The sequence below is a fragment of the Hippopotamus amphibius genome, chromosome 7, assembly GCF_030028045.1.
Source record: "Hippopotamus amphibius kiboko isolate mHipAmp2 chromosome 7, mHipAmp2.hap2, whole genome shotgun sequence".
NCBI lineage: Eukaryota > Metazoa > Chordata > Mammalia > Artiodactyla > Hippopotamidae > Hippopotamus > Hippopotamus amphibius.
This window is the reverse complement of record NC_080192.1, coordinates 3,193,922-3,208,357: the sequence shown is the minus strand read 5'-3', so window position 1 is coordinate 3,208,357 and position 14,436 is coordinate 3,193,922. Positions and strand designations below refer to the sequence as shown.

Sequence of the window (14,436 nt, the reverse complement as noted above, 5' to 3'; positions counted from 1 at the left end):
CTATTAACACGGTGGTTTTCCAAGTAGCAGAAGAACATACAACTCTGAACTTTTCTGCCTTTTAAGTTTTCCAGGAGAAGCACATTCAGTTCTACAACAAGGAAAAGAGATGTAAGGAAAGGGGGTGAACAGAATGAAGACAGATGGGTAAAACTTGATGAGAACTGACTCTTTCCCCGCCACACGGAAGGTGCTCACTCACCCGTCATATTTGTCTATGTTGAGCTCGTACAAACTCTCCTTGGCGTGATTAGCATGTTCAGTGACTGTGGGGAAAAAAACGTGACATTGTAGAGTTTATACTCAAGTCTGTGAATCCTCTTTAAAATGAAGGCAAGTAAACCACGCTTTTAAACAAGGTCGTGTAAGAAACCCTCCTTTGATCTCACCCAAATTCCTTCACAGAAAGGGACAGAGCTGACCTCAGGGGAACATGACCTCTCAGAAGACACTCCACCAGGTGAGACATCACATTCTTGGCATTTAATCGCCAGCAAATAAGAACTTTTTTTTGAAGAGATTACACCTATTTCATAGTTTTTCCCTTATTATCTATGAGACTTGGAAAATTTTAGAATAGAGCAAAATGTAGAAAAAGAAAATTAATTCTTTGTCTGTACACTCACTATAACAAAACTTTGCTTGACATTCTCTTGTAAACACCATTTTGTGTCCTTGTTTTCCCAACATCTTATCACAATCCCTTTTTTATCATCAAATATTCCTTGTAAAGACCATTTTATTTATTTATTTTTTTTGGCACACGGGCTTAGTTGCTCCGTGGCATGTGGGACCTTCTGGGAGCTGGGATCGAACCCATGACCTCTGCATTGTCAGGCGGATTCTTAACCACTGCGCCACCTAGGAAGCCCAAGACCATTTTAAAGAGCTACAGACTCTTCCTCCAGATTCACCACAATTTTATCTTCATGTTTCCTATCTGGGGGCATAAGTGGTTTCCAGCGTTTTGCTTTTATAAAAATGAGGCAACGGACATCTGTGTTCCTCACTCTCTGTGTACAACTGATGGTTTTCCCAGGGAACTTTAGAAAACTGTAAGGCTGGGCAAAAAAAACCCCTTCTTTTTAAGGCTCTTGACCTGCACTGCCAAGTGGCCCTTCAGTAAGTTTACACAAAACCCTTGGAGCTCTGAGGGGAGAAGCCGTCTCCCCACACCCTCCCAGCATCGAGAGCTCGCTCTGAAACTCGGTGCTGCCAGTGTGGCACTGCAATGCGTTTCTTAAAATGCCACTTACTGGTGAACCCATTTCTAAGCCTTACTAATCTTGTATCTCTTGCAAGAATTTTCTGTCCGTGATCTTTGTGCTTTTATCTGCCGTGTTTTTCTTGAGTGGTTTATATGCTAAGACTTGGCTAGCACTGTCTCTGTTCTATACTTGGTATTCTTCTCATTCTGGTACGCCAAAAAACCCAACACTCTATTTTGTTAAGATACTCTTATACAGGGAATTCCCGGGCGGTCCAGTGGTTAGGACACAGCACTTTCATTGCTGGGGCCCAGGTTCGATCCCGGGTCAGGGAACTAAGATTCTGCAAGAGGCACGGCTTGGCCAAGAAAAAAAAACCTTATATAATAAATACCTCCCCTAATAATCACATCCGCATCACCCTCAAATTGGCTTCCGCAGGGCTTCGCGCCTTACCAATGATCTCGGTGGTGATGGAGGCCAGCATGAACAACGGCGCCACCTTCCTCTCGTAGATCCGCTTGCCTTGTCCTTTCCCTCCAAGCGGATTGATGAACACCAGCAGGTGCTTCGGCCTCGATGCTGCAAAACAGCAGCAGCGCGCCGGTCACAACGAGTTTAAGTGATCAAAGGGAAGGGCGGTGTCACGGAACAGGAGCAAACCACAGCGGGTTTAGAACTCTGCCTAGTGTTATCTGAAAAAAGGCATTTTTAAGGTAAAGAACAGCGCTAAAGACGTTCCTATCTCTGAAAAGAGAACAGCACAGCCTGAGACATCAGGCAGGAACTCGGCACATCTGCCGGGGGGTGGGGGGGTGGCAGCCCTGGGGATTCAGCATCCTGGGAGAGAAGGATGCTCTCTCTCATAAGGGGCCCTACAGGGTGCAAATCCTCATTCTTCTTCATGTGAAGGAAAGTGAGTCTGCAGAGAACGAGAGCAACGGATTACTACAGCACAGAGCATCGGGAGAGAAAGACAGACGGACAGGCACAGGGAGCACTTGACCTGGAGGTGGACAGAGAGACGGAAGGACGATGGGACATCCCTTCCAGAGGGCCAGCTAACCGCCTACATGTAGGTTTCCTGAATCACCCTGCTTTCTTACAGCAACTTCCACATTTCTGCTTGGGTTGGTTCCAGTAGATTCTGATACTTAGAAACCAAATTTAACTAACAAATCAACAAAAGTAGCAAGAAAAGCCCTGGGTCCACACACAGCCCCGCATGTGAACGCTCACAGCAGCACCACTGACAGCAGCCAAAACATGGAGACCCCCCCCACCCCAGTGTCCACCCACTGACGGCTGGACACACAGAAAGTGACCAGAGGAGCATCATTCAGCAACACACAGGAACAGCCCATGGACACACTTACCAACATGAGTAAACAACAAAAACACGATGCTGAGAGGTAGAAGAATTGCACAAAACAGCCCCTTTTTTTTTTTTTTGGCACACGGGCTTAGTTGCTCCGTGGCATGTGGGATCTTCCTGGAGCAGGGATCGAACCTGTGTCTCCTGCATTGGCAGGCGGATTCTTAACCACTGCGCCACCTAGGAAGCCCCAAAACAGCCCCTTTTACATGATTCCATTTAAAGAGGCAGAAGTAACATGTGGCAACAATGACAAAAAACAAAAAACAACCAGGCTGGTGGAGGTCCCTGGACTGGCCGGGGAGGACCATGAGGACACGGGGGTCACGTGTTACAGGGGAACACGTATGCTTCAAAACTCACTGACTGACACTTTCCATTTGTCCACTTCACTGTATGTAAATTCTACCTCCGAACTGAAAACAAACACTGCCCTCTAGGTAATGACACGTGTGCCGAAGTGTCGCGTCGGCAGAGGCAGTGCCCTGATGTCTGCCACTAACTCGGAAACACAGCAAAAGTACGAATAACTGACAGGTGGCAGAGAGACAGAGACAAAGCAAAACCCGCAAAATGTGACCAAGTGTAGAACGTAGGCGGTGGGTGCATGAATGTCTATGGCACAATTTTTTTAGTTTTTCTGTATGTTTGAAAATCTTCATAATAAAATACTGAAGGGAATATACAATAGAGAAAAATCAAAGCCAAAAGTCTATTCTTTGAAAAGATTCACAAAATTGATGTCGCTAATAAAACTGATGAAAGAAAAAGAGAGAAAACATAAGTTAACAATATCAGGGGACTCCCTAGGTGGCACAGTGGTTAAGAATCTGCCTGCCAATGCAGGGGACACAGGTTCGAGCCCTGCCCTGGGAAGATTCCACATGCCACGGAGCAACTAAGCCCGTGCGCCACAACTACTGAGCCCATGTGCCGCAACTATTGAGGCCCATGTGCCTAGGACCCGTGCTCCACAACAAGAGAAGCCACTACAATGAGGAGCCTGTGCACCACAATGAAGAGTAGCCTCTGCTCTCAGCAACTAGAGAAAGTCCGTGTGCAGCAACGAAGACCCAACGCAGCCAATAAGTAAATTAAATTAATTAATTAATTAAAAAAGAAAAAAAATATCAGGAATGAGAAAGAGAACATTAATTCAGAACCTACAAATATTACAAGGAGAGTGAAAGCATTTATCAAACTTGTGCCAATAAATTTGCATATTCTATGAGACACATTTCTCAAAAAACACAATCTACCAAAACTGACAGAAGAAACAGAAAACCTGAATAGTCTGATATCTAATAAAGAAACTGAAGCCATTAATAAAAACTTTCCCACAAAGAAAACCCCAGATGGTTTCACCACTTAATGCTTCCAAACATTTAAGGGGAAAAGTAGCTTCAACATTATAAAAATTCTTTCCACACAACAGAAAAGAATGAAGCACTTCTCAACTCTGTGCACATGACCATTGTATGCTAAACAGCGAAACCAGACAAGAACATTAACAGAAAGGAAACTCGTAGGTGTATTCCCCCCTGAGCCCATGTGAGAAAATCCTAAATAAAACATCAGCAAGTCAAATGCAGATATACACAAAAAGGGCAATACATCATTACCAAGGAAGACTGATTCCAGGAATACAAAGGGTTTTATACAAAATACAAAGACAAACAAATGTTTTTCAACACATTAACTCAAAAAGTAGAAAATCATACAATCATCTCAATAGATGCAGAAAAAGCATTTACCAAATTATACATCCATTGATGATTTAAAAAAAAAAAACTCTCAGAAAACTAGGATTGGAAAGGAACTTCCTTAATCTGGATTTTAAAACTTATTTAAAAAACGACAACAACAACAAAAAAACCTAAGAGAACTTCCCAGGTGGCACAGTGGTTAAGAATCCGCCTGCCAATGCAGGGGACACAGGTTCAATTCCTGCTCCAGGAAGATTCCACATGCCGCAGAGCAACTAAGCCCATGAACCACAACTACTGAACCCACGCTCCACAACTACTGAAGCCCCTAGAGCCCATGCTCCACAATAAGAGAAGCCACCGCAATGAGGAGCCCACGCATCACAATGAAGAGCAGCCCCTGCTCACCACAACTAGAGAAAAGCCCGTGTGCAGCAACAAAGACCCAACACAGCCAATAAATAAATAAAAACAACCTAAGAAACATCTTTCTTGACAGTGAGATGTTGAAAATTTCCCCCATGATCAGGACTAAGACCTCCCCCCCTGCACTGGAGGTCCAAACCAGGAAGGGCAAAAGGGTGAGAAAAAGAAAGAAAAAGGCACAAGAATTGAGATGGATAAAACAGAACAGTTATTATTCACAGCTGACAAAGAGAGTCATCAAACTATTAAAATTAATAAATGAATTTAGCAAGGTCACTGGATGCAAGGTGAAATACAAAATTCAATTAAATGTCTATATACGAGCAATAAACAAATAAAAAACAAAATAACAGCACCTCTGCACCGTGGGGAAAGGACAAGCTTCCCCACAGAAGGCGTGGGGTGAGGCAGGTATCTACACTTAAAGACTGTGAACCTTGACCGCTTACTTCACACCGTCTACACACATCACTTCCCAATGGACTGTCACTCTCAAAGTGAGAGGCAGAACAAAGCTTTGAGAAGAAAACATCTTGGTGGCCTTGGAGCAGACAAAGCTGTCCTAAATAGCACACAAACTAGCCACAGAAGTTTTTTACAAGATAAATAGAACTACTTAAAAATTCAGGAACATCCATCAAAAGAATGGAATGAAGAGAGTGAAAACACAAGCCACCCAGTGGGAGACGGTATCTGTAACTCAAAACCCAATAAAAGATTCAGATCTATAATTTGTAAAGAATTCCTACACATCATTAAGACAGACAGACAACCCAACAGAAAAATGGACAAAAGACTTGAACAGACACCTCACAAAAGAGGACCTCCAAACGGCCGATAAACAGGGCCAGTGAAGCTGAGAAATACATCCCTATCAGGGAAATGCCAATTAAAACCACAATGTAAGACTCTAACGCCCACCAGAGTAAGTACAGTTTTAAAGGTGTGGTTGAGACGTGGGCCAGCAGAGCTCTGGTCCCCTGCTGGTGGGCGTGGCCCTAGAGCTTCCAGTTTGGAAGCCAGGTGGCCGTGTCCACTGAAGCTCAAACACGCCACCAGCCCAGTGAGTCCACACCCACGTGTGCACCAGGAGACGCGTGCACCAGGAGACGCGTGCACCAGGAGACGTGTGCACCAGGAGACGCATGCAGGAGTGTTCAAAGAGGCTCTGCTCACGACGGCCACGTCAAGAGGCCATCGAATGGCCATCAACGTGAAAGGGCTGTGTAAACAGCCAGACATCACCACGCGGAACACCACGTGGCCCAGAGAACAGGCCACCTGCACCACACATGACCACGAGGACAAGCTGCCCCAGGGCCCAACACAAGCGCATCTGTTGTGGTCCAGCCACGTGAGTACAAAATGAACCTGGTGTTTGAAGTCAGGTGATTGTCACCTCTGGGGAGCGGTGACTTCAGGGGGTCCCGGTCTGGTCCTTTCACCTGTGTGCTGGTTACCCGAGGGCGCTCAGTGTGTGAGAACTTCTCTCTGTCTACTTATGTTTCTATCAAACATTCAGTAATAACACGATTAAAGTGACAGAGCAGCTGAAAATAATGAATTATAGAATATTTTTAGATACAACTAGATTATAGCAGATGCACGACTGAATAGGTTTTTCTATGAAGAAAGTCCCATCAGTCAGCAGGGGGCAGGTTCAGAGAACTTTCGCTTGGAGTCTGAACCTCCAGAAACAGGCTGATCCAAAGACTCAAAGACAGACACCTGGAGGGCAGAGGGGAGCGAGCAGGGGAGGATGAGGAGGAAGGGTCTAGAGAGAGTGGGGGAGGAGGCGGCAGAGGAACTGAGGCAACCCCCTGACCAGACACGCTCAGAAGTCCAGCCGGACAAGCAGAGGACAGCACGTCAGTGGCGTGAGATGGGAGGACAGGTGAGACACACTGGTCAGACGGCGGGTAGTAAACACCCGGTCCCGTCCCGCAGAATCAGACCCTGAAACGCAGAAACCGCGTCCCGCCGCCCAGATGCTAAGCCAAACACGCGCCTTGCCAAGCCAGGAAGCCTCTCTAGAGCTGCTAGTGGGAAACACCTTCCTCAAATAAATCATAATTCACTTTTTTGATCTAGATGCCAAAGTAATTTTAAAAGATATAAAACCAACCTAAACACATGCTTTCTTTTCTACGGTTGAAGTCTGTACTGAGTTGTCAAGACTGTGTGTTAAGATTATACCCAAACAGATCAGCAGAGGTGAACTATTACGTATAGTGTGGATACACAACGAGGTCCTACTGTGCAGCACGGGGAGCTACGGTCAAAATCCTGTAATAAACCACAATGGGAAAGAATATGGAAAAGAACATGTATGTGTGTGTATATATATGTATAACTGAATCACTCTGCTGTGTAGCGGAAATTATCATAACATTGTAAATCAACTACACTTCAATAAAGAAAAAAATATTCTACCCAAACTACATGAAATAGTGTTCCAGCCACAAAATGAGCTGGTGCCTACTATCTAAGTGCGACAGACGGCTCTCGCTACACAGCGATAACTCACAGCTCAGATGCTCACACACCCGGCGGACAGAGTGTGCTCCCTGCGCACCTGGTTTAATCCTCCATCCACCTCGAGTGCAGGTATTACCACCCCACTTGCCAAGCCTCGCAGCTGGTCAGCTGGGGGCCAGGCTCTGGGCACCACACCGCGTGGTCCTCTAATCGGGAGAATGCTGCAAAGTCGCAGGAATGCCTCGGTCGCAGGAAGCTGTGCTGAACACAAGCACACACGTACTCAGCTTCTCCAGCAGCTCCCTGAGGGTCTGCAGCCACAGGTGGTACAGCTGCTCCTCGGGGCACCAGAACGTCACCTGCGCCCACCTCCAGCGGTGCCGCCGGGCCCTCCTCACACGATGCACTGCGCAGAGAACACATGCCATGAGCGCGCGGCCCAGAGAACATGCTCCCCGCACACTAACCCCGGGCTCACCCTCCAAACGCCCCGATGGTCCCCTCTCTTCTGACTAGTTAGTAACTTCCAAGGTATATTAGGGAAAAGATCCTGTTTCTCAGTTCTTTTAACCCATGTAAAATAAAAATAAAAAATAAGGGAAAAATGAACATGAAAAGCAGAGCTTGGAAAAATTGATTTAAGGACCTTTCAACACAAATAAACGAAGCACACATTGAGTTTGTTAAACAAGTGACCAAAAAAAGTCCCCTTTCACGTAACCTGCGTGGAATTACTGAGGAACATTCAGGCCACGTTACCGGTGAAAGCGTAAGGCTTTTCCATTTTCTGCCATTTTCCGCTGGTGTGGTGTTTCCCGTTAATGTCTGTTTCTTCAACGGTGATGATCTCGGAAATAGGCACAGAGCAGGCATCTGTAAAAACACCACATCCTCACATCAACAGGGCTCACAGAATTCACGTGAACGCAAGGAAAGCAACTCCACCGTTCTGGGAACATCCTGCTTTAAAACTCATCAGACATCCAAAAGGAAGAGGGCGAGTCATATGTCATTTTAAAATTCAGAGCTAAATAAGTGTGGGGAACTCCATGTCATCAGAAGATGGGGTATTTTATCCCCAGGCACCACATGCAGGCCCCAGGTTGGCTGTGAAACCTGCAGTATAGCTAACACACCCTATCGTTGTAACAGCTAAATGAAAATATGTCGCTGTAACACCTGGAGTAAACTTGCATCATCTCTGAAGTATGGTCTATGGAAACCAAGTTCTAAGAACCAGCTCAGACGCCTCGAAGGCCGAGAGCGGGGCGTCCCCAGGCTCAGACGTGCAGGGGAGGGAGGAAGGGACAGGGGACACTGTTGCAGAAGAATCAGAAGCCGGCCTCAGAGGGCAGCCTCTGTGCCCTCCCGCCCTGAGGCGGGTGGGGAGAGGCTGCCCAGCCCCCCCCGAGGCACGCCTCCCCCGAGCCCGGAGCTGGGAGGCTGAGGCCGGGCAGACCCGCTCCCGGTAGAGCCTCCATCCAGGGCCTCCCTCCTGGGCTCTGGTTCTCCCCTCCCTTGGCGCCCAGAAGCTTTCTCTTCTCCCCTCATCCAGGCGGGGTATCCTCGGGCTCCGTGCAGAGGCTGGGGGGAGGCCCCCGTGGGAGAGAAGTGGCGGGGGGCCGGGGGGCCGGGAGATGGGGAAGGGTGGAGGCCTCAGAAGGCCTGTGAGGAGTCTGCACTGGGGGGGCAGTGGGGGGCTCCTGAACACCACGAAATTCCAGGGTGACTCTCCCTGTCTTCTGCTACATTCAGCTTACCCAAAGCTTTAACTGCTGCTTGAGTGAGAAGAAAAACAAAAATAGGTAAAAACAGGTAAGCAGGATATAATCTTTAACACACGCTCTGCTTTTACATGTAACAGAGGTCACAATAAATAGAATCACCTTCTCTAAAAAGGGACAGAGACCCACGGGGACACGGGAAAAAATCAACATTGTGTGTGTCCCTGGTTGAGGAGTGACAAGAACAGACTCCTGGGCCTGGCTGGAGGCCATCCCCGGCACGTCTGCGCCCAGGCGGGGACCTCAGAAAGCAGGACTTGGCGAGCGACCCGCCTGCATCAGCCCCTCCGTCTGCTGGGCCGGGAGCTCGGCCCGAACGTCACGACGACACGAGGGGCCCGTCGTCGGGTCAGACCGGAGGGGTTCTGGAAACTAGCCCACCAGGGTGAGGAGTCTGGCACGAAATAGGTTCCTTCCTGCCTCCCTCGCCCGCTGAGCTGTCCCTCTGCGCCCCGCCGTGCGACCTTCACGTGTGCGGGTCAGCGTCACACCCTGTTCTGCAAAACCCTTGTCTCTCGTTGGGAGGCGTCGAGGATCTGAGAGTTCCTAAAAAGTTACGAATGTCTCACAGGGTGACCTGCTGAGTCTCTGGTCTTGTGAATTTAGTTTGACTGGAAGAATCAATGACGGGCCACAGTGGGGGCCACCGGCCGTCCCCTGAGGGGAAAATGACACCACAGTCCCCCGGTCAACCCACTCGCGCCGGCACCGGGAGGCCTCCAAGCACAGCCACGTGCATTGTGTGAACACGCCAGGTACAGACGATAAGTAGATGTACAGACAGATACTGGAGGAGCACCTTGCAAAGAGCTGATGGTGGGAACGTGGGGTCACTTTCCTTTTCTGCGTATTATTAGCATTTCTCTCACTTGGCTTGCATTTTGCATACTGCTGCACTGCACGTGAGATTAGATAAAAAGTCACAGTCTTCTGGAACAGGGCATGTGATGAGAGGCAGCAGAGTCACTTCCAGATCAAACGGAACCTGGCCGCTGGCCAAGTAAATGCCGGCAACGCATCTGGACAGAACTCACTGGACAGACGAAGGGGCCCAGAGCGCACGCCACCGCCTCGCCCCTTAGCGGGCAGCCTCCGCCCCCAGAAGGCGCCTCCCCTGCTGAGTGCCCGCCTCGCCCTGGGATCTGGATCGTCCCTGTGGTCCCTGGGCCGCCTCTGGCCCTGTCGGAGGATCGTGGCCACGGCTCGTGGCGTCCCCTCTCTCTTTATAAAGTACCAATACTACACCCTTTAAGCAACCTTCTGAGCGAAATATTCCTCTGGAATATTCAGGGGACCCCTGAAGGAGAGGACACCAAAAGCCACACGACTGCCTGGGCGCCGTCCCGGCCCAGGCCCCCCCCCCCCCAGACTGGCACCTCTTAGTGGTGGGGCCGTCCGGTCACTGTAGGGCGTGACTAGCTCCCCTGGGTTCCACCCACTAATGCTGGTGCCCCCATCCCACCCCCCCGCAACTGCCAGGGGTTGGCCAGTGTCTCCCGAAGGCAACGGCCCCGAGTGAGAGCCAGCACCTCCCGGGTCGGTGGGCTTAGCCGCCCTGCTCTAAACAGAAAGCAGGGGAGCAAACTACAGCCAGGCCTGGGGCACGGAGGACGGCAGGTACCTCTGTCCCAGTCACGCTGACACTCCTGCATCTCCGAGCCCCGGGAACACGCCTGGCCCGCCACGTCCACGTCCCACAGGTGCCTCCCACCCACCTTCTACATCGAAACCCATCTTTTCTGCTCCTCCCCACCCCCACACATCCCCCAGCCCAGTGAAGGGTGCTCTGTCCACAGACTCACGTGCCCGGCAAGCCAGGCTCCTCCCCGACTCCTCCCCCGTCTCCGGCGCCGCCTACACCTGCCCTGATAAAACAAATATCTGTTTGAACTGCTGGATAATAACCCTCACCCCCACGCCTACAACAGGACTTGAAGACGTTCAGCCAAATCACAAACTGCCACGCAGCAGCATCTCAGCACTTACAACACCACTCTGCTATACTACGTTCCCAAACAACAGTGGCTCTTTCTGGGTGATGTTTTAACATTCCTGAAATGACACGGAGTCCACCTGGGACACCAGCCACCCGGGGACAGAGGGTGCGCTGGGCACCCCTGTGACCCGACGGGGCCGATGGCGGCCGTCCCCGACCACGAGCCAGTCCTCCGTTCTCTTGGGGACGGAGCCAGGGGAAGAGGGTTGGGGCTTTCTCCACCTCCTCTCATGCTTGGGTAAGATCACACGGGAGCAGAGGACCCCCGAGGCCCCCCCAGCCCAGGCAGGAGCCCCCAGCCTGAGCTCCAGGCTTCAGGCACTCGGATTCAGGGACCCTCCCAGGCTGGCAGCGCCCACGCCACGTCACAGAGGGCCTCAGGCTGGAAAGCCCTGCCACGGTGGGGTCCCCAAGGTTCGAGAGAACAATGGAACACACCGAGTGTGCTACGTGCCACCGTCACCAGACCAGGCTTGTCCTGCCAGAGGCGCAGTGAGCCAGACGCCGAGATGCCAAGGTCTGCAACAGAGAGAGGTCTACCCCCAAGGCAGGCAGCAGAAGAAGCCTCAGGTGCGCCTCCCCGAAGGCCAGGGGCTGGGGTACCTGTGGAGCAAAGCAGCAGGGCATCTGGCCGTGGGGAGTGTGGGGAAAGGCGATGGGGAAAAGGTGCGTCATTGCGTGCAGGTGTAACTAGGCTACCGGCCGCCGCGCGGTCAGAAATGGAGGCGCTCAGCCCCACCTGAGGGTGGAGTGTTCGGGCCTGTGATGATAAAGGGTCACGGAGCGGACACTCACGCAGGCCCAGTTGGAGGGTCAGTGGTTCTATCCAGTCTCAACCGCATCAGCTGGAACCAGACACAGCTGACTCCACATTTCAGTCAACAAGTCGGGCAAACATCGTATTGTTTACACTCGGTGCTGCGTGGAGGGCGTGCAAGTCTTAAAACTGCCCTAATTAGGGGAGGCAGATGCCATGGATCTGACTCAAAACCCATGGTTTCATCCCCGGACACCCCCAACCGCCTGTCTGCCCACACAGGCCTCCCTCCCTCCCGGCGGGCAGGCCCCGCGGGGGTTCCCTCCTGGCTCGCGTGTGTCCGTGTGTGTGCGTGCGTGTGCAGCCGGGGGAGGCAGGGACCGAGGACACAGTGTGCCACAGCTTTCTGCCCCGGCAGAGCAGGCCCTCCGGGTTCTCCAGGACCCGCTGTGGCTTCAGCAGGTCCCGCCCGTCCAGCTCTGGCCGGCACCTCCTACCTCTTCCCCAGGCCCCTGGGCTCACCGCACTCCCTCGTGGGCCTGCTGTGATGGAGGGTTCCACGGAACCACCATGGAAACCTACCCACAGCAAGAGGGCTTGGACGTAACGTCCACAAAAATATTCTCCTGTCGTCTCAAACCGATTACTTCCCAAGAATTTGCTGACACACCTCTGGACTCATGAGTCACCAAAGAGTTTTAACCACAGGCAGCACGGTCCCCACGGGACACGTATTCTATATGCACATCCTGGGGACACTTGGACCCAGGGCCACGAGGCAGCAACTCACGCTGGTACTGGGAAAGGATGCTTACAATCTGAGGGTCAAGTTGATGAGGCTCTGAGAACTCAGGTCTCGTCACCGGCTGCAGGGTCTTGAACATTTAAGAGAGAAAATCTCATCACGCGAGCAAATAAAAGGCGCTCTGTGCCGCCTTCCAGGTGCCCAGGGGCAGCGCTGGGCAGTCTCCGGACACACTTTCACCGGGTCCTCCCGTGCGGGCCGTGGGCTCTGCGTTGGGTGCACAGCACGGGGCCACGGAAAACATCCATCCCGGTGTTCTCTGTCCTCGTTCTAATGTGGTTTCAGTTATTTCTGGTCTTGAAGACTCAATTTGGAACAGAAACAAATTGTTTCACTACCCTCTAGAGATGTTACAAACTTTGAGAAACAGCTATTCAGGCAATGTTGGTCATGAAACAAAGAACTGAAGAGATACTATTTATTAATGACAAGAAGACTATCTTTCCATGGAACAGCGGGTATTACCTCCATGATAAAAGTATTTTAAAAGAAAACAGTGCAGGGACTTCCCTGGGGGTCCAGTGGCTAAGACTCTGCGCTCCCAATGCAGGCGGCCCAGGTTCGATCCCTGGTCAGGGCACTAGACCCCATGTGCCGCAACTAAGAGCCTGCGTGCCACAAGGAAGATCCCACACGAGGCAGTGAAGAGCCCGCCGGCCGCAACTCAGACGTGGCGCAGCCAAACAAATAAGTCAATGTTAAGAAGAAGAGAAACACAGTTGAAGTACAGAAAGAACCATTTGTGTCCAAAGAGTGAAATCCAGTAATGTGGTCACAGACCGCAGAAGCACCCAGAAGATGGTGAGTGTGCTGGTGCTGAAGAGGGCACCGGGCAGCCCGGACGCCCGGACAGGGAAGAGCTGCGCAGGCACACTTTGTTTGCTAGAAGTGCTTTCCTCCTTACCTCCTTCCCTACCTGGGATATTCAACTGCATCTGGCGCCGTATTAAAGCTTAGTGTGTGTGATTCAAGTATAGTGAAGGAGAGTTTTTTAAGTTTAAAATTGAAATTTTAAGTAGCATCAGCTTTTGCAATGCTGTGAAAACTGAGCAAATTCAAAACGAAGACATACAGAAGAGGCAAATTTTTGATAAAATGAGGGAAAAAATAAAATTTGAATAGTTATTTGCTATTTTTTACACTATTAAGCACCTTACAAACCTAATCTCCAGCTATGACCCTCATTTTGGTCATTTTTGTTCAATGAGAATAAACTCTACCATTTACCTAATGCATTATGAATTCCAAAAGAAGTACAGGAGTTCTAAGGCTTTGCTGGGATGTCTGGTCACAGATAACCTGCCTGGGATGTAAAGTAAGTACCGCCTAACCACACACGCACGCGCCGCCCTCCCTCAGCCGCGCCGCTAGTTCCCACCCTCGCTCCCTTTCCTGGAAATGGTCTGGGGGTACACAGCAGGTACCCCCACCCTCCCCACACCCCAGACACACACACATCACACACACACACACACACCAGACACACACACACTCACACACACACACACACACCAGACACACACACACTCACACACACACACACCCCCCCCCCACACACACACATCACACACACACACACCCCAGACACACACACCACACACACACACACCACACACACACGTCACACACACATCACACACACCCCAGACACACACACATCACACACACACACCACACACACACATCAAACACACACACCCCAGACACACACACACATATCACACACACACCCCAGACACACACACACACCCCACACACACATCACACACACACACGTCACACACACATCACACACACACCCCCACACACACACGTCACACACACACACACATCACACACACACCCCCCAGACACACACATCACACACACACCCCAGACACACACCACACACACACACACAT

General features: G+C 50.7%; 1 protein-coding gene across 1 annotated transcript in view; it reads right to left on the bottom strand.

The window, feature by feature from the left end:
* The window catches only part of CERK (ceramide kinase), a 51,750-nt gene that overhangs the window by 17,480 nt on the left and 19,834 nt on the right, over positions 1-14,436 (bottom strand). The window contains exons 2-5 of the mRNA XM_057740949.1: positions 7,953-8,066; positions 7,477-7,599; positions 1,665-1,790; positions 203-266 (exon numbers count right to left, since the gene is read on the bottom strand). Coding sequence (XP_057596932.1) covers positions 203-266; positions 1,665-1,790; positions 7,477-7,599; positions 7,953-8,066 — 427 coding nt within the window. The remainder of the gene's footprint in view (positions 1-202; positions 267-1,664; positions 1,791-7,476; positions 7,600-7,952; positions 8,067-14,436) is intronic.